The sequence below is a fragment of the Bufo bufo genome, chromosome 5, assembly GCF_905171765.1.
Source record: "Bufo bufo chromosome 5, aBufBuf1.1, whole genome shotgun sequence".
Lineage (NCBI taxonomy): Eukaryota > Metazoa > Chordata > Amphibia > Anura > Bufonidae > Bufo > Bufo bufo.
Genome location: NC_053393.1, coordinates 415,895,419 through 415,916,067, shown reverse-complemented (window position 1 = coordinate 415,916,067; position 20,649 = coordinate 415,895,419). Strand labels below are relative to the sequence as shown.

Genomic DNA, 20,649 nt, shown 5'->3' with positions numbered 1-20,649 from the left:
TTCTAAGCCTATTTATCCACTCACTTTTCAAAAAAACAACTTTTTAATACATTAATAATAAGAATATTAAAATCAATTCTGAACGAACTATCAGTTCAGAGAAAAACCTAAAATAAATGTTCCCGCCATCTATGTAAATTAACCTTAGATGAGTCCTGTCTCCTCCATGCTTCAGAGATGAGTCCAGCCACGCCCACTGTGTAGGAGCCCAGCACCGCCCCACATCCTCCGAATCTCCTCCTCGCTCCCTGACATCACAAAGCTAGAGCGCCGTAATCTCGCGATGCGCGAGCTAGCGCATGCGCATTCCGTTCCCTGAGGCTGATGCCAGCACAGGGAAGGAACACTATGCCGACACTGCGCATGCGCTAGCTCATCGCAAGATTACGGCGCTCTAGCTTTGTGACGTCGGGAGCAAGGAGGAGATTTGGGGGATGCGGGCGGTGCTGGGCTCCTTTACAGTGGGTGTAGCTGGGCTCCGGAAACGTGAGTAACAGCTCCTTGGGCTTCTTACTTGCCTCATTTACATATATATAAAATCGTTTTTTTGATAAAATAAAAGCACAGAGAGCTATGGGGACTGGATATTGCGGATGTGATAGCGGCGATCTAGCAGCCCATGTCCTCATCTCTATACCCAAAATCCAGGTGACAGGTTCCCTTTAATTTAATAGTTGTTAAGATCATTTTAAGCAGTCAGGATCTATTCTCAGGATAGGTCATCAATATTAGATTGTGGGGGTCTGACTCCCAGCACCCCACCAGTCAGCACTGTGGCCTCTTCCTAGGCCAGAGACATCTCGTTCATCAGTCACATGGACTATGTGCAGTTCGGCTTCCATTCAAGTGAAGTAATACTTAGTTACACAACTATGTTTTTAAATCTGGCAGCCTGCTAGAGTTCACCGTATCTGGCATAGCCTGATAGGGCCGTGCACTGCTGGATCCCCACTGACTAAAATGGGATCCAGCTGTTTTAGGGAGTAAATGCCAGCTTTTGGCCGTACAAAAAGTAGTGCATCAATAACTTTTTGCCCAGCCAAGAGCCACCATTTATGTAAAAAAGCAGCCTGATCCCATTGTGGTCAGTAGGGATCGGGCTGTGCACGGCCCTATCCGGCTAAACAATGAACTCTTCTGGAACAGCCTGCAGATTTAAAAACATAGATGTGAAAGTAGCCTAAACACATCTACTATACAATGTACGGCACTGTGCTTGTTAAGCTGTGAGGAGGCCGCGGCGCTCAACAGAACTCTGTGGTCTCTTCAAACAGCTCATTGGTGGCAGTGCCCGGAGTCTGATCCCCACTGATCAGACATATCAGTATGCCATTCCCGGAAAACCCCTTTAAGGGTCCATTCACACGTCCGCATGAATGGGTCCGTTGCGGAACGGATCCAGACTGATTCATTTTCAATGGGGACGAAAAATATGCAGACAGCACACAGTGTGCTGTCCCCATCCGAATTTCCGGTCCGCAGCCCCGAACTTCAGGTCCGCGGCTCCGGAAAAAAATAGAACATGTCCTATTTTTGTCCGCAGCTGCGGACAAGAATAGGCATTTCTATTGGGGTGCCGGCCCGGTGTTTTGCAGATCCACAATTTGCGTATCCGCAAAACACTGCGGACGTGTCAGTGGACCCTTAATGTTCCAGAAGAGGCACGAATACATTGATAAATGTGGACTTTCCTGCTCCTCGTTAGACAAGGTCTGTGGCTTAGGGCTAATGCACACGAACGTATTTTCTTTCCGTGTCCGTTCCGTTTTTTTCCGTTCCACAAAAAAATAGAACATGTCCTATTATTGTCCGCATTACGGACAAGGATAGTACTGTTCTATGAAGGGCCAGCTGTTCCGTTCTGCAAAATGTGGAATGCACACGGATGTCATCCGTACTTTTTGCGGATCTGTTTTTTGCGGACCGCAAAATACATACGATCGTGTGCATGAGGCCTTAGGTTAGTTTCACACTAGCACTAAAATCTTCCTGCAGGCTGTTCCAGCAGAGGAACAGCCTGTGGAAGGTCATTTTATCTGTCATAGCCAGAAAGCACTGGAGCACCGCCAGACCCCATTGACTATAATGGAACCCGGCGGAATTAGTGCTGCGATGGTCTAAAGCAAGCCAAGATGTGGCAAAAAGTTATTTAAAAGTTACTAAAGATGGGGCAAATTTATCATACACCATGAACCACTATGATGAATCTCACAAATCTAGTCTAGTTCTAAGCTGTCTAAATTTAAGGCAGTATTAGTAAATCTGCCACAGTGTCTTTTTGGAAAAGTTTATTTCAACAATAAAAAAATGTATTCTTTGCAAACTAATGCTGAAAAGATATATTTTTTATACTTTTTTTTTTGCAGAAAGTAAAGCTTTCCTTTACAGTTAAGCCATGTGTGTTGACAGGTTTCACACTTAAATTGTTTTCAAAAAAGTTTGTAAGTTCTATACATGCTTTGAATTTGAAATTAGTGTACACTGTACAATTTAATGACACACTTATACGTCAAATGAATCTATTAGTTGTTGTTGTTATTATTATATTTAACATATTATTCTAAGCTAACTTTTTTTTAAATCAGGGGGTACTTCATCAAATGAATGGAGTGGACATTCTTGCACAGGTAAAACAGTTTTTTTCCCTTATTTTTTTTAATTTAATTTTTTTTTTTTGAATTTTGACAATGCTGTGTCATTGAAAATTAAGTACAAAATACTAGTCTCCTGTAGCAGTCAACACAAATGAAAACACCTCCTATAAAGATAGGTACTCTATTATCAGTTTACTGCTGTGTAATCCTCGCTACAATAGTAGGTGTAGAATTAGGATTACAGTATGCCAGGTGAATTGTTTTCTAGATGGGCCTAGATAAAGATGCCCACAGAAGAGCATTGGATTGATTAGCGTATTGTGTGATGCTCTAACTGAGTCACTCATCTCCGTCCCTCTCTGGCCACAGTGGTGGTCTGACTGAAGTTAAAGGGGTTGTCCGGGTTCAGAGCTGAACCCGGAGAAACCTCTATTTTCACCCAGGCAACCCCCCTGACTTGAGCATTGGAGCAGTTCATGCTCCGATGCTCTCCTTTGTGCTTCGCTAAATCGAGCAGGGCAAAGGCTCTTTTGTTTACAATAACACACTGCCCGGTGAAGGCTTCCCGGGGCAGTGTGTTCGGTGACATCACCGGCTCTGATGGACGGGCTTTAGCGCTACCCTAGCCATTTTATTGGCTAGAGCAACGCTAAAGCCCGCCCATCAGTGCCGGTGACTTCACCGGGTTCCCTGAGCAGCCAGAAGAAGAGGCTTCAGCGCTCCTGCAAGGGACCCGGTACGTCACCTAGTATAAGAAAAGTTCACTACCAGCGAAGAATTTCCTATAAGAAAACAGGGCTTGAGAAACATGTGGAAAAGGTAGGACATGGATATATGTTATATGTTTGTCTGTCTTGTACTAATGTAACAAAGTCCTTAATCCCGGACAGTCCCTTTAATCATGATTGTCTGCTATGCTAAAAATATTTGCTGGAAGTGTCCCTTTAAATGTATAAGCACTGCTTATTAGTGTGACATGTTTTCTTGAATAATTTTTGTACTACATCATTACTTTGAGGTGTCAAGATTGCCTTGTAGCCCCATCCTTAATCAGGGGGTGCATGATAAATAGCAATTAAAGGAAGTCTGTCACCTCCACAATTAGTTTCAAAGTAAGCATACCGTCATGTAGAGTTGGCTTCTCGAAATATAACCTTAGCTTTTGTGAAAATGTGGTCCTCAGATCCCGAGAAACACTGAAATCTGAGAGACAGTCAATCAAATATGAGGTGGAGGGACAGGGCGGTGTTACTAGCAGAGGGATGGCGACCAAAAACCTTTTTTGCATAAAATATAAACAAGCATTTCTCAAGATTAAAGGACTGCATTTTTACAAGAAAGGTATGGTTTCGGGCCCAAATGATCAGAGAGGAGTCCTCCAGGTTCATCATGTCTCTGCAGAGTTTGTGCACATCTTTAGCTATTCCTTTTATCTCTCTCTCCTTCTGTGATAACATAAGCACATTTTCCCCATACCACAGTGCCCCCACAACAGTGCCAGTCCCAGTAGCAGTCTCTCATAACATCTATGTTTCCTTTCTAAATCCCAGCTATTCAGCATCTGTACAACTTTGTAGTGTCTTAAGAATGTACAAGCAATTGAATGAGGTTGAAGTCACCACCTAGACAGCTGGAAGAGAGGGCTTTGTTGCAGTTTTCCAAACTTTTTTCTAATAAATACTTCCAAGTTTCTCCAAACGTTCTAAATCTAAAGTCTAATATAACCAGATAACATATAGGCATACATTTATCAATCCCAGTCCACCATTGTGCAACTTTTGGTGGATTTTCCACTCTGCTTACAACTTTTCTAAAAATTGTGTGGGAAAACCCACCAAGGAGTGGACAGTGCAAAGCAGGGCCTAGCCAACCCGTCTTATTTGTCATCCTTAGGCAAGTTTCACATAGTCCATTACTTCACATCAGTGTGATAGCATAAGAGGGCACACCCTGTAAAGGCCACCATAAGCCATTCCAAGTGTGGCAGTAATCTGTTCTCAGCATTCTCAATTCGCAGCTTTTCTCTTTTTAATGACCTTTTGAAGTCCAGCTGAGCTGTTAGTTTAGCAGGGCCAAACTCGGAGTGTAATACAGGAACGGTCATACCACCCAGTCTCTACAGCCACAGCCAAATCTTGGACCCCAGAATCAACGTAATCATACACTTCGCATTTAAACGTTGCTTAGTGCCCAGTGCCCAGGAAAAGGTCAATTTACATCCCAATCCCAAAGAAAGGCAATGCCAAAGAATGTTCAAACTACCGAACAATTGCCCTCATCTCACATGCTAGCAAGTTTATGCTAAAGATTCTGCAAGCTAAGCTTCAGCAATATGTGAACCGCGAACTACCAGAAGAACAAGCTGGTTTTCGAAGAGGCAGGGGAACCAGTGATCAAATTGCCAACCTTTGCTAGATTATGGAGAAAGCAAGAGAGTTCAAGAAGAACATCTACTTCTGCTTCATTGACTATACCAAAGCCTTTGATTGTGTGGATCACAAAAAAATATGGAAAGTTCTTAAAGATATGGGAGTACCTGATCACCTAACATGTCTCCTGAGGAACTTGTATGCAGGTCAAGAAGCAACTGTGAGAACTGTACATGGAACATCTGATTGGTTCAATGTCTGAAAAGGAGTACGAGAAGGCTGTATATTATCACCCTATTTATTTAACTTATATGCAGAATATATCATGCGAAATGCTGGACTGAATAAAGCAAAAGCTGGAAGAAATATCAGCAACCTCAGATATGCAGATGATACGACTCTTATGGCAGAAAGCGAAGAAGAATTAAGGAGCCTCTTGATGAGGGTGAAAGAGGAGAGTGCAAAAGTTGGCCTAAGTCTCAACATTAAAAAAACTAATATCATGGCTTCAGGATCCATCCCCTCCTGGCAAATAGAGGGGGAAGAAATGGAAGCAGTATTAGATTTTGTTTTCTTGGGCTCAAAGATCACTGCAGATGGTGATTGCAGCCATGAAATTAAAAGACGTTTGCTTCTTGGAAGGAAAGCAATGTCAAACTTGGACAGTGTAATTAAAAGCAGAGATGTCACCTTTCCAACAAAAGTTTGTATGGTCAAAGCCATGGTTTTTCCTGTAGTAATGTATGGTTGTAAGAGCTGCACCATAAGGAAGGCTGAACGTAGAAGAATCGACGCCTTCGAACTGTGGTGCTGGAGAAGACTTCTGAGAGTTCCATGGACTGCAAGAAAAAACAATCAATCAATCAATCCTTGAAGAAATTAACCCTGATTGTTCATTGAAAGGAGCAATGCTGAAGCTGAAATACTTTGGACACATAATGAGAAGGCAGGAGTCATTAGAGAAGACTCTGATGCTGGGAAAGATCGAAGGCAAAAGGAGAACGGGACGGCAGAAAATGAGATGGCTGGACAGTATCATGAAAGCAACAAACATGAGCTTAGGCAAGCTTCGAGAGACAGTGGAAGATAGAGGGGCCTGGCGTGCTGTAGTCCATAGGGTCGCAAAGATTTGAGCACAACTGAATTGCAACTGAACAACAACAACAGTGCCCTCTTCCAATATTCATAGCATTGAGATGAGCAGTCTCAGTGGCAGGACCTATGATACAGCACTTTTCGGTCTGGTTGTTTACACTACATTGACCCAACAGGGCCAAATAATTTTAGAATTTTGAAGAAGTCTTTGTGGCCTCCACCGGGGTGCATTGTGTTGGCATATCTTCTTTTCAACTGTGTAAGAAAGTGCAGCGGACTGTACTTTCCTATACAGTGGGAAACTGCAAAAGAAAACTTGTGCCGTATACTGGGATTTTTTTTACATTGTGGCTAATGGTTGATGTGCGTCACACCACCTGGGACGTTTTCTACACCATCTTGATATCCCTAGTGCTGCCGGTCTCATCATAAACTATGCGCATCCTTCGGAAGTCTGTCCATCTAGACAGAAATCTACACCAGCTCGCAGCTAACGTAGACTTCAGTCATCATTTATGCCAGGAAATGATGATAAATCTGCTGGGGCTGATGGCCCTGCTCACACCACTCCCTTTTTGGAAAGTGGCAAGGATGGCATAAAACATTTTTTCTCAAGTGGCTTTTACAAAGTCACAAATCCATGGTTTACGACTTTGTCAAGTTTTGTGATGTAGAGGTTTGATAAATCACCCCCCAGAACGTTAAAGTAGCATATGTTAGAGGTTCGCGTCAGAGAATACTCCTGACACATACATCTTATATATAGCCCGGAGCATTACACATTAAAGAGGACCTATCATCGAAAAATGCAATGCAATCTGAAAGCACCATGTTATAGAGCAGAGGAAGCTGAGCATATTGATATGCAGTTTTGTGGCAAAAGATTCAGTAAAACCTGTAATTTGTACATTTATATCTTTGCTTTTTTGCAGCTCTGTGAAGATCTATCAGTACAGGAGGGAGGTGTTAACAGTGACTGATAGCATTATGTGTATAAGTATTGTAGGAAGGAACAAGGGGCCGTCATTAATGGTCGGTATGTGTCACCGAGGTTCCTGGCCTCGGTGAGGTAAGAGACGGTTTTTCTCAAGATTGCAGTCTGACACTTCAGCTGTTTAGTATGGCTGTAAAGCTGATCCGGGACTGCTTTTACTGGGAGTAGTCAAAAGTGCTGGGTGGGTGGCTACTCCCCACGTTCCAGGCCCGGTCTTGGCAGGCTTATAAAGCAGTCAGCACTATCAGGTGATGTGGATCTACCTCCATCTGACAGTGAAGCTGTGGAGTCCTCTGTGCTGAAGGCTGAAGACTGCAAACAGGCGTGCAGGCCACCTGGAAGCCTGCCAGTGAACTTTTCTGTGGCTGAGCATTCAGCCGGGTGTGAACTGACACCTAGGATTCCAGGTGAACATTGTTTTGTTTTGCTGTGTATGAACAAGCACCAAGACTGTGATGTTTTTGTGAGTGTGAATAAAACACTGAAGTTTGATTTACAACCTGGTTCCTTCCCTCTATACTGCATCCGCTAACCTGTCTACTAGAGCAAATCCCCACAGTATACATACAGAGATAGCGGTCAGTCAGTGATAACACCTCCTCCCTGTACCAATAACTGTTCACAGGAGGTGGAAAATGCAAAGATATAAATGTATAAATTACAAGTCTTACTGAATCTTTTCAAGAAATCTATATATCAATCTGCTCAGCTTCTTCTGCTCTATAACATGCTGTGCTTTCAGATTGCACAGCGTTTTGTGGTGACAGGTCCTCTTTTCCTAATTTAAGACTGTCAATAATTGCTACACGAACAAAGGGTTACTAACATTCATTGATCATGCACGTTAACACATTTTACAGACAAAAAAAAAGTTTTACAAAAGCATATTTTCACAAAGCGTTATCAATAAGGACAAAAATAAAGAATTCTCTATCTAGAGTTTGTCAGTTTTATGTGGTGACAAGTTTTGTTGCTTTTTAAAAACCTGCACATGTGAACTTAGCCTAACGGTGTGTATTTCATGAAATAAGGCTAAAGATTTGGCCTTATTTGTTTTAAAGTATGTGCAAAATGAAGCTACGTTCACACTTGCAGGTTTGACGTGACCACGCCATTATTCTTTACAGTTGCACATGTACTGCAGCACTTTTAATGCTGGTGTGCCACCTGCTGGACATTTGTTGAATAACTCATTTTTATTTACAGTACATGCAGACAACATGTAACACGTACCTTTCTTCTGGAGAAGATGAATTTAATATTGACAAGCTGGTCAATATGACTTGTAAGTTTAATTATTTGTAATGTCATGTTTTCAAACCTAAGGAATATTTTAATGTAACTGCGGTATAATGGCAGGAGAAAGACAAAAGGCAGATTATCATGGGTGTATGCAGTCACTGTCTACCCAGGACAGAGGGATGCCCCAGCTAATCTTGGGTCCAGGGGACTGTTCACACTTACATGGCTCTTCCTAGTTATCATAATGTAAGGAAGGGAAAGGGAGCAGCTAGCCCATGGGTCACAACCTCAATCTGCTATTAAAAATTAAAATAAAAAATATTCTGTCCTAGAATAGTGCTCTTTTCTTTTATATATTTTTATGTATTTTGTCACGAAGGGACGGCCACTTTAAAGGGAGTCTGTCACCAAAGTTTCACCCATTAAACTATCAGCAGTGGCCAGCAGAATGTTGCCCAAGCATGCTAGACATACCTTTATGTTGTTTCTGTCTGTAGTGAATGTCCTGGAAAAGCAGCTTTAGGGTCCATTCACACGTCCGTAATTTGGGTCCGCATTCGTTCCGCAATTTGCGGACCCATTCACTTTCAATGGGGCTGGAACGGATGCAAATCCACATTTCCTGGATCCGCATCCGTTTTTTCGGGATCCGTTTTTTCGGGATCCGCAATTTCGTTCCAGGAAAAAATAGAACATGTCCTATTCTTGTCCGCAATTGCGGACCAGAAAAGGCATTTTCTATTATAGTGTCTGTGATGTGCGGATCCGCAAATTGCAGATCGCAAATTGCAGGTGTCCGTGTTTTGCGGATACGCAATTTGCGGATACGCAAAACACTTACGGACGTGTGAATGGACCCTCTTTCATAGAGAAAAAGGCTCTAAAGTGCCCAAGGGGACAGGCTTTAGTTTTCAAATTAACCAAGCCCACCACCCATCCACACACCATGTATCCCCCCTAAGCTGCAAAGGTCTCCTCCCCTCTCCACCAGTGTCACTCTGATGCAGAACTTCCCCGCTCCTCATGTAAGCTGTGCCTGGCATCCAGGGACGGATTGGCCATAGACCCTACAGGGAAATTTCCTGGTGGGCCGATGCCCTAGGGGGCCACCCAAGCCCTCCTCTCTGCCGCTGACTGGGTACATAATGAGCTCTCAACAGTAATTAATGCTGTGAGAATCAGGTACTCATATACCTAGCCAGTGACCACACATACCCTCCTGAATTCAACTGCTGTGGCCCGCACCTCACCTCCTAAGTCCCCTGCTCCATAGACAACTAGAGGAGGAGGACAGAAGATGGAAGATATTGATGGCCACCACAGGGGGCCAGCTATTGGGGCAGTATATTGTGCCACACTGTGTTATTTGGTTCTGCTGGGATGGTATTTTGCACTATGGTATTGTTCACTCCGCCTACTTGTGTTGCCCCTCCTTCTGTTAATTTGGACCTGCTTACAAAATAGGGCCACTTTTAATTTTTATTTCTGGGCCACTTTAACCCCTTAGTGACCACCCATACGCCTTTTTACGGCGGTCACGAAGGGGCCTTAGGCTGGGCCACCATGTTTTTACGGCGGCCCAGTCTAAGCGCTGCACGGCTCCCCTGTGCAGCGGGGAGCACAGACCGGCTCTCACATGAGAGCCAGGGCCCTGCTCTAACAGCCCGGACCGGCAGGAGTGTCGAGCCAGGCTGTTTAACTCTTTACATGCCGGGCGCAATGGCGCCCGCTGCATGTAAAGTGGTGACAGAGGGAGCGGACTCCCTCTGTCTCCCATCAGCACCACGAAAATGCGATCGCGGGGTGCTGATGCGTTGGGAAGCTTACCTTGCTTCCGATCAGGGCCCCGAGCCTGTCTTCAGTTATCTCCAGCAGGCTGTGCCTCTCTGGCGCAGCCTGCTGGTCAATGTTTGAATAGCATTGCTATTGAAATGTAATGCATTATAGAAATAATGCATTACATTTTAAAAGCAATCAAAATACTGTATATTATAGTCCCCTGGTGGGACTATTAAGTAGTAAAAAAAAAATAGAAAAAAATACACATTTATTAAATAAATAAAAAATCCATAAAATAAAAAACTACGCTTTTCAATGAAAAAAATTGCAAAAAGAAAATATGCCCCATATGTTTGGTATTCCCGCATCCCTAACGACCCGGACTACATAAATATTACATAAATTATCCCCTATGGTGAACGCCGTAAAAAAAAAAAGACAAAATGTCTAATTTATTCTTAGTTTCCACCGAAAAAAACTTAATAACAAGCGATCAAAAAGCGGCATTTACTCCAAAATGATACCAATGAAAAATACAAGTCGTCCGTCAAAAATCAAGCCCTCACACAACTCCATAGAAAAAATAAATAAAAAAGTTATGGGTCTTGTGAAGTGGCAATGCAGAATCATTTTTTTGGTTAATAAAAGGGGTTTTATTGCAAAAAAAGTAGTAAAACGTAAAAAAATTATAAGTATTTAGTATCACTGTAATCGTACTGACCCAGAAAATAAAGATATTATGTTATTTGTACCGATAAATGAACGCCGTAAAATTTATAATGTAAAAATGCAGTGGCAGTATTGCTATTTTTTCCCATCTCCCTCCCAGAAAGAGTTAATAAAAGTTAATCAGAAAGTTATGTGTACCCCAAAATGGCGCCATTAAAAACTACAACTTGTCCCGTAAAAAAACAAGCCCTCATAAAGCTATATAGACAAAAAAATAAAAGAGTTATAGCTCTTGGAATGAGACCATGAAAAAAGGAAGAAAAACGCTTGGTCATAAAGGCCAAAACAGGCTTGGTCACTAAGGGGTTAAATTCCCAGTCCACCCCTTCTGGCATCCACCCTCCTCTCCCCTGATATCAGGGAGATGCCTCAGCAAATCTCATACAGGTGCCATGTGCTGCACCTCTGGCACATGCGCAGTTGCCCACTAGAGAGAATGTTCGATGCATGCGCCAGAAGCACAGTGCACAGTGCCTGCATGAGATTTGCTGAGGCATCTCCTTGAAGTCAGGGGAGATGGGGGTGGGTGCCAGGCACAGCTTACAGGTGGAGCAAGCAGCGGGCAAACATCAGAGTGACGTTGGTAGAGAGGGGAGGAGACCTTTGCAGCTTAGGGGAGTTACATGGCACGGCGATGGGCAGTGGATTTGGGCACTTTAAGAACTAAAAATATCACCTACATATGCCCATAAATGTACACGGACCCTTACTCAACCAACAATCAAAAAAAGAATAAAATTACTAGTCCAAGATAAAAATATATACTATACTATATTATGCATGTTATTAGATGATGCTTTATCTTTGCATTGGACATATTGTGCATTGTAGTTGATGCGTTAGTCATAGGACATACGCTACTATATTACTCTGACATATCATATCCCATTATAAAGATGGTACGTGTTATAACTGGTATCGTGCCATCTTGTTTATCATTATTAGACAATCGCTGGGACATGTCACATCGCAGTGGACCACACAGCAGGGTTTTTTCCCCCCTTTTTTCAGCAGCACTCTTTCTATGTATTTTTATTGGACTTATGTGTTAATAAAGCTTCTTACATATTTTGATCTTGGACTAGTACTTTCATTCTTTTTTTGCTTTGTTACTTTGAGAACTATAGCCCATCCCTCATGCCACTTTACAGCTGTTTTCCACACATTTAAAACAGCTTTTCCAGGACATTCACTACCGACAGAAATGACATAAAGGTATGTCTAGCATGCTTGGGCAACATTCTGCTGGCCACTGCTTATACACTGAGCAAACATATAAATGCAACACTTTCGGTTTTGCTCCCATTTTGCACGAGCTGACCTCAAAGATCTGAAACATTTTCTACATACACAAAAGACCCATTATTCTCAAATACTATTCACACATCTGTCTAAATCTGTATTAGTGAGCACTTCTCCTTTGCCGAGAAAATCCATCCCACCTCACAGGTGTGGCATATCAAGGTGCCGATTAGACAGCATGGTCTAGCTGGTGGACCCCTGTCGTGTCTAGGGAGGGGAAGGGGGATGTGATGGGATTACAGTTTCATCTGATCACTTTCTGTATATAAGTTTGTGCAGTTGCTCAATGAAGCAGACTTTATTTCACCTACACTAAGTCTCGACCAGTGACTGGGGAAAACTTAGAGCTAAAGACCAGCGGTTTGCAATATCTCCTGAACAAGGAAGAATACAGAGGCAGACATACTCTTCCTGAGTACTGGGGGTCCGTCACAGAATGTTGGTCCACTCCTCTTCAATAGCTGTGCGAAGTTGCAGAATATTGGCAGAAACTGGAACACCCTGTCGTATACGCCGATCCAGAGCATCCCAAACATGCTCAATGGGTGACATGTCCGGTGAGTATGCTGGCCATGCAAGAACTGGGATGTTTTCAGCTTTCAGGAATTGTGTACAGATCCTTGCAATATGGGGCCGTGCATTATCATGCTGCAACATGAGGTGATGGTCGTGGATGAATGGCACAACAATGGGCCTCAGGATCTCGTCTGTGAATTCAAAATGCCATCCATAAAATGCACCTGTGTTCGTGGTCCATAACATACGCCTGCCCATACCATAACCCCACCACCACCATGGGCCACTTGATCCACAACGTTGACGTCAGCAAACCGCTCACCCACACAATGCCACACACGCTGTCTGCCATCTGCCCTGAAAAGTGAAAACTGGGACTCATCCGTGAACAGAACGCCTCTTCAATGTGCCAGATGCCATTGAATGTGAGCATTTGCCCACTCAAGTCGGTTACGACAGCGAACTGCAGTCAGGTCCAGACCCTGATGAGGATGACCAGCATGCAGATGAGCTTCCCTGAAACGGTTTCTGAAGGTTTGTGGAGAAATTCTTTGGTTATGCAAACCGATTGCTGCTGCAGCTGTCCGGGTGGCTGGTCTCAGATGATCATAGAGGTGAACATGCTGGATGTGGAGGTCCTGGGCTGGTGTGGTTACACGAGGTCTGCGGTTGTGAGGCCGGTTGGATGTACTGGCAAATTCTCTGAAACGCCATTGGAGACGGCTTATGGTAGAGAAATGAACATTCATTGCACGGGCAACAGCTTTGGTAGACATTCCTGCAGTCAGCATGCCAATTGCACGCTCCCTCAAACGTTGCGACATCTGTGGTATTGTGCTGTGTGATCAAACTGCACATTTCAGAGTGGCCTTTTATTGTGGGCAGTCTAAGGCACACCTATGCAATATTCATGCTGTCTAATCAGCACCTTGATATGCCACACCTGTGAGGTGGGATGGATTATCTCGGCAAAGGAGAAGTGCTCACTAACACAGATTTCGACAGATTTGTGAAATTTATTTGAGAGTAATGGGTCTTTTGTGTATGTCGAAAATGTTTCAGATCTTTGAGTTAAGCTCATGCAAAATGGGAGCAAAACCGAAAGAGTTGCATTTATATTTTTGCTCAGTGTAGTTTAATGGGTAAACATTTGGTGATACTCCCTTTAAACAATGCAACTTGCGGTAAAATTGCAGGCCTAATGGGTGCAGAATGGTTTCTTATGGCAAAAGAAATGCAAACAAAAACGGGGCATTTGAGATGTTTCTGGTCATGGTTATAGTAGACCTATGATCTTCTGCAATTAGCAGTGTAGCCCTGGCCTGTGGGATTAAACTAGTGACTGGGCCTGTAAAACAGAGCAGAATGAGAAGCCTATGCATCCTACACTTATTCGTCTTTAGTGTACAGTACACACTGAAGACCAAAGTTACACTTTAAAGCAGGGTTCAGCAACCTTCAGCACTCCAGCTGTTGTGAAACTACAACTCCCAGCATGCTCCATTTATTTCTAGAGGAGTTCAGAGGAGAGGGCAGTTGAACAGGTTTGCATTCTGGGAGATGTAGTTTCACAACAGCTGGAGTGTCGGATGTTCCTGAGCACTGCTTCAAAGTTCCACTTTTAGAAGATATAATGAATGGGATCCATTAGCTTGGACGTAGGGGTACTGGGGTTGATGAGGGGGCTTGCATCTATCTGTTGAACTGTGTGAGCTTTTACCCTTTTGGTTGCAGGTCAGAGAGTTTCAGGTTCTTGACATTTATTGACTGGTTGCCCTATTGAAATTGATATGTCTGCATGTTAAAGCCCCATTGATTTCAAAAGGACAATCTGCTGACAGTCCTGAGATCCAAAGATTTTAAAACTAATAGCTGATACATGCCAGTGACTGGATGTGCCATATTACACCATGTCTTAGTGATCCTGAAGATCTAACTTATTTTACTGTTTTCAGTGACGTCTTCTGACATTTCTAAATGAGAAACCTTCATCTTAAAGGGATTCTGTCATGACATTTGAGGCCTATAACCTAAACATATGGCCAGGTCCCTACTAATAACCTGAATCTCCGAAACTGTCCTTATTAAATGTGCCTGTGGCTCTATTAGCACATAAAACAGGTTTTTATAACCTGTCATTCACCTACCTAAGGTACCCAAGGGGACGTCGCTTCATACAGGGTGCCCGGCTGCAGCCATCTCCATCTGGTGCCCAGCGCCGCCTTTCCACTAGAAATCGCCGCCCTCCCTTTCTATAGAGCCGCCTTCCTCACCTCAGCGCCGCCTCCCTCACCTCAGCACCGCCTCCGAAATCGTCCAGGACCGCCTGGTGTGAGCATGAGTAGTTAGTGAAATCAAAATAAATGATAAAACATTATACTCCACAAAGTAAACATCTACAAAAGAGACATCAAAACAAGTCCAATACTTCCCCCTATTCCTATGAGTGTATATAGGAATAGATATAGGTATATACATGTACATACATACCATGAGAATGAAATAGTAACCCCAAGGCTCCAGAGGTCAGAGAGCCGGTTTAAAAAGTAAGAAAAAAGAAAAATAACATGCCCAATTTAAGAACAGACCACATAAATAAAAACATATACTGTACATAATTTAAACACCCCATATAAGGAGAAGAATGTCAAATATCAAGGAAATGAAAGCAAAATGCAACTCCGGTGTGTAGGATGATGTATATATATGATGTATATGAGGTAACACGTATGCACCATTAGATAGGTCATGAGGGAAAGAACATCTTGATTTATGACCTCCTAACTGAGATACATTAGGAAAAGGAGGATTAACTGGAGAGTAAACCCAAACCTTTAACATACAATTAGGAAAAATGTGGATAGATGAAGACTTTGGCAAGAAAGGTACTAATATAACACTGAAGATATGTACTGAATAGAAATTGAATACAGTACCAGCAGGAAGAATGAATGACCACAGAAATAATGAAAGGCCAGGGTAATCCAGCTAAGAGTCTGCGCCTGCGTGGACAACGCAACAGTATAGAAGCGCACTGTCAAAGCCTAAGTCCGCAAGCATGCGCGGATCGGGGAGGTAAAAAACCTAATGACAGTAATGTATAAGTTCTCGCGCATGCGCGAGAACAGCGGAGGTCTCGCGGTGACGCAGCAAGGGACGAGCATAGCGACGTGACATGCAAATATAAGTCATGATCACATGATGGGGGCGTGAATAAATTATAATGCGGTGCGGCACGATCCTAGTGACGCGATGAATATCTATGAGTCACTAGCATATGACGGACTGGAGCCAATTAAAAAAGAGGGTGTGAATAAAGGAAACATATGACGTATGGGTATGACGTACTTGTGAGGGATTGGAGGCTGAAAGCATGTGACCCAAAGCGAGCCTTCAAAGGCTGGACCCCGCCCCCAACACTCACACCTGCATCATCCCCTGAAGACGCTGTGTAACAGCGAAACATGTCGGGATGCAGTGTGTGTGAGAGTTAGTTTTTTTAGGCAGTGATATGCGGGAGAAGCTCTAACTACTAGTAAAATAAAGATACTTTTATAGCAGCAGCGTACCATAGGGCTTAGATCTAAATAGATGCAGTTTGCATAGAAGGCAGTGGTTATAAGGAGTGTATAGGAGATGGAGAGAGATTTATATGAAGCGAGAGGAGGAATAAAGTAATAATAGGTGACACCACCAGTGCACCAGCACTATACATGTCCCTATATACCTAAGGGAATGATAATAAATAATAGATCCTGACGCTCCGCTAACATATTGTATCCCTTGAGAGGGTAATAAATAACAGAATCACCTCTCCTCACCCTCCCCTCCCCCTGCCCCTCCTCCCCCTGTTCTCAATACGAATAGGAGAAAAAGAGCCATTTTTTCAAGAAGGTCGCATGAAATGCTATGTACTACTATAAGAATATATATAACCAAGAGCAAAGAATATAGAGCCATTCCGCATCACTGATATTTTTAAACACGTATTTAGCATAGTAATAATATGGATATTTGAATAAAAGGTCAGTATTTATTAATAAGACTTAAATAAAAGTGAAGTTTTAAAAAGAAAAACAGTACTTGATCCAAGAACGTAAATAGGTCCCTAGGGACCACTAGCTAGTAAATGTAAAGTCTCAAACGTTGACAAGTACTGTGAGGTCAAAAGCTATAAAAATTTGTAAATAGAGCCACAGGCACATTTAATAAGGACAGTTTCGGATTCAGGTTATTAGTAGGGACCTGGCCATATGTTTAGGTTATAGGCCTCAAATGTCATGACAGAATCCCTTTAAAATGCTGTTGAGCACCACACTCCTGTTTCCTTGATGACCTTTAAACGTAGTGTTTTGGATTTTTATACATATTTTGTTTTCCTTCTGCTATACTTTTGTTCAAGTACATATTAGAGAATGTATCTCTTCTTTTATGTTAAATTTATAGGGGCACATTTATTTTAGACGCCGGACTTAATTAAGGCCCATAGCTGTCTTACATTTAGACCATTTTCTACGCCTGAAACAGGCGTAGAAAATGATGAATCAGACAGGCCTGCTGGATTGTCCCCTATCCCCCCCCCCCCCCCCTCCCCATGCCTCACTAACAATTTTAGACCTGGCGTGAGCAGGGCAAAGTCGCATATAGCGGCTCATATAACTGTTGAACCTGAAATTTGCCTAATTTAGGTGTATTTTATTTTAATAAATGACCCCCCATAATATTTGTAAGAACTCCCGATGTGCACAAGACCACAGAACTAGATTTCCCCTATAGCAATCACCTTTTCCACATTCTAAGCGTGGCTCATGGTATACAGGTACCTCAAAACTTACAGTAGGGCTGAGTTTCAAAGCAACGCTCCAAACCAAGTTATTAATTAGGTGAACGTGAAGAAGCAGGTTGATCCCTGTTGTTTGAAACATAGAAACATAGAATGTGTTGGCAGATAAGAACCATTAGGCCCATCTAGTCTGCCCAATATACTGAATACTATGAATAGCCCCCGGCCCTGTCTTATATGAAGGATGGCCTTATGCCTATCCCATGCATGCTTAAACCCCTTCACTGTATTTGCAGCTACCACTTCTGCAGGAAGGCTATTCCATGCATCCACTACTCTCTCAGTAAAGTAATACTTCCTGATATTGCTTTTAAACCTTTGCCCCTAATTTAAAACTATGTCCTCTTGTTGCAGTTTTTCTTCTTTTAAATATTCTCTCCTCTTTTACCTTGTTGATTCCCTTTATGTATTTAAAAGTTTCTATCATATCCCCTCTGTCTCGTCTTTATTCCAAACTATACATGTTAAGGTCTTTTAATCTTTCCTGGTAAGTTTTATCCTGCAATCCATGTACCAGTTTAGGCTACTTTCACACTTGCGTTCGGGGTTCCGCTTGTGAGTTCCGTTTGAAGGCTCTCACAAGCGGCCCCGAACGGATCCGTACTGCCCCAATGCATTCTGAGTGGATGCGGATCCGCTCAGAATGCATCAGTTTGGCACCGTTTGGCCTTCGCTCCGCTCAGCAGGCGGACACCCGAACGCAGCTTGCACCGTTTTCGTGTCCGCCTGGCCGTGCGGAGCCAAACGAATCCGTCCAGACTTACAATGCAAGTCAATGGGGACGGATCCATTTGACGTTGACACAATATGGTGCAATTGCAAACGGATCCGTCCCCCATTGACTTTCAATGTAAAGTCAGGAGTCCCTATTAATATACCATCAGATCAGAGTTTTCTCCAATCCGATGGTATATTTTAACTTGAAGCGTCCCCATCACCATAGGAACACCTCTATTTTAGAATATACCATCGGACTTGAGTTACATCGTGAAACTCAGATCCGACAGTATATTCTAACACAGAGGCGTTCCCATGGTGATGGGGACGCTTCAAGTTAGAATATACTGAGAACTGTGTAGATGACTGCCCCCTGCTGCCTGGCAGGTGCTGCCAGGCAGCAGGGGGCAGACCCCCCCCCCTGTATTTAACTCATTGGTGGCCAGTGCGGCCCCCCCTCCCTCCCCAGTATTAAATGTGACCAGTGCGGCCCCCCTCCCTCTATATTTATTGGTGGCCAGTGCGGCCCCCCTCCCTCCCCAGTATTAAATGTGACCAGTGCGGCCCCCCTCCCTCTATATTCATTGGTGGCCAGTGCGGCCCCCCTCCCTCCCTCCCCAGTATTAAATGTGACCAGTGCGGCCCCCCTCCCTCTATATTCATTGGTGGCCAGTGCGGATTCCCAGTATTGTGACCAGTGCGGCCTCCCCTCTCCCCCCCTTCCTAATTAAAATCACCCCCCCCTTCATTGGTGGCAGCGGAGAGTACCGATCGGAGTCCCAGTTTAAATCGCTAGGGCTCCAATCGGTTACCATGGCAGCCAAGACGCTATTGCAGTCTTGGCTGCCATGGTTACTTAGCAATAAATAGAAGCATTATACTTACCTGCGAGCTGCGATGTCTGTGACCGGCCAGGAGCTCCTCCTACTGGTAAGTGACAGGTCTGTGCTATAGGCAATGCGCCGCACAGACCTTTCACTTACCAGTAGGAGGAGCTCCCGGCCGGTCACAGACATCGCAGCTCGCAGGTAAGTATAATGCTTCTATTTATTGCTAAGTAACCATGGCAGCCTAGACTGCAATAGCATCTTGGCTGCCATGGTAACCGATCGGAGCCCCAGCTATTAAACTGGGACTCCGATCGGAACTCTCCGCTGCCACCAATGATGGGGGGGGGGGGGTGATTTTAATTAGGGGGGGGGAAGAGGGGAGGCCGCACTGGTCACAATACTGGGAATCCGCACTGGCCACCAATGAATATAGAGGGAGGGGGGCCGCACTGGTCATATTTAATACTGGGAATCCGCACTGGCCACTAATGAATATAGAGGGAGGGGGGCCGCACTGGTCACATTTAATACTGTGGAGGGAGGGGGGCCGCACTGGCCACCAATGAATATAGAGGGAGGGGGGCCGCACTGGTGACATTTAATACTGGGGAGGGAGGGGGTCTGCCCCCTCCTGCCTGGCAGCACCTGATCTCTTACAGGGGGCTATGATTCGCACAATAATTGTGCGGATCACAGCCCCCTGTAAGAGATCGGGTGCTGCCAGGCGGCAGGGGGCAGTCGTGTACACAGTTCTTTTAGTATATTCTAACTTGAAGCGTCCCCATCACCATGGGAACGTTTCTGTGTTTAGAATATACTGTCGGATCTGAGTTTTCCCGAAGTGAAAAATCAGATCTGAAATAAAGTTATGCAGACGGATCCGTTCTGAACGGATGCAAGCGTTTGCATTATAGGAGCGGATCCGTCTGTACAGACACCAGACAGATCCGCTCCTAACGCAAGTGTGAAAGTAGCCTTAGTAGCTCTTCTCTGAACTCTCTCCAAAGTATCAATATCCTTCTGGAGATATGGTCTCCAGTACTGAGCACAATACTCCAAACGAGGTCTCACTAGTGCTCTATAGAGCGGCATGAGCACCTCCCTCTTTCTACTGGTAATGCCTCTTCCTATACACCCAAGCATTCTGCTAGCATCTCCTGCTGCTCTATGACATTGTCTGCCTACCTTTAAGTCTTCTAAAATAATGACCCCTAAATCCCTTTCCTCAGATACTGAGGTTAGGACTGTATCACTGATTTTATATTCTGCTCTTGGGTTTTTACGCCCCATGTGCATTATCTTGCACTTATCAACATTAAATATATTGTAACAATATATTGGTGCTTTATAACTAATAATTAGAATAGCTGAAAAATACAATTAGCATGGAGAGGAGCAGAGATGTTAATGTCTTCTGGACTGGAAATTTTTCATTTTCACATTACTCACTTTAGTTTTGAAAAGCAGTTATGGATGTCCTGTTGAGCTGACTTTGTAAAAAGTCGTAAAAAGGCTGTTTTCATACCAGCATATGGAAATCAGTGAGTATTCCGCCTCCAGAATACGCGGATTCTGAAGAATATAACATCCAGCGTATTCCTTCCGTCCTGAGTTTTGGATGCACTCCCATTGACTATAA

At 43.7% G+C, this 20,649-nt stretch overlaps 1 protein-coding gene across 3 annotated transcripts in view; it reads left to right on the top strand.

The window, feature by feature from the left end:
- NEK10 (NIMA related kinase 10) overlaps positions 1 to 20,649 on the top strand; it is a 266,495-nt gene that overhangs the window by 58,411 nt on the left and 187,435 nt on the right. For all 3 annotated transcript variants that reach the window (XM_040432102.1, XM_040432101.1, XM_040432100.1), the window contains 2 exons: positions 2,586 to 2,627; positions 8,259 to 8,337. In XM_040432102.1, the coding sequence (XP_040288036.1) occupies positions 2,586 to 2,627; positions 8,259 to 8,337 (121 nt within the window). The remainder of the gene's footprint in view (positions 1 to 2,585; positions 2,628 to 8,258; positions 8,338 to 20,649) is intronic.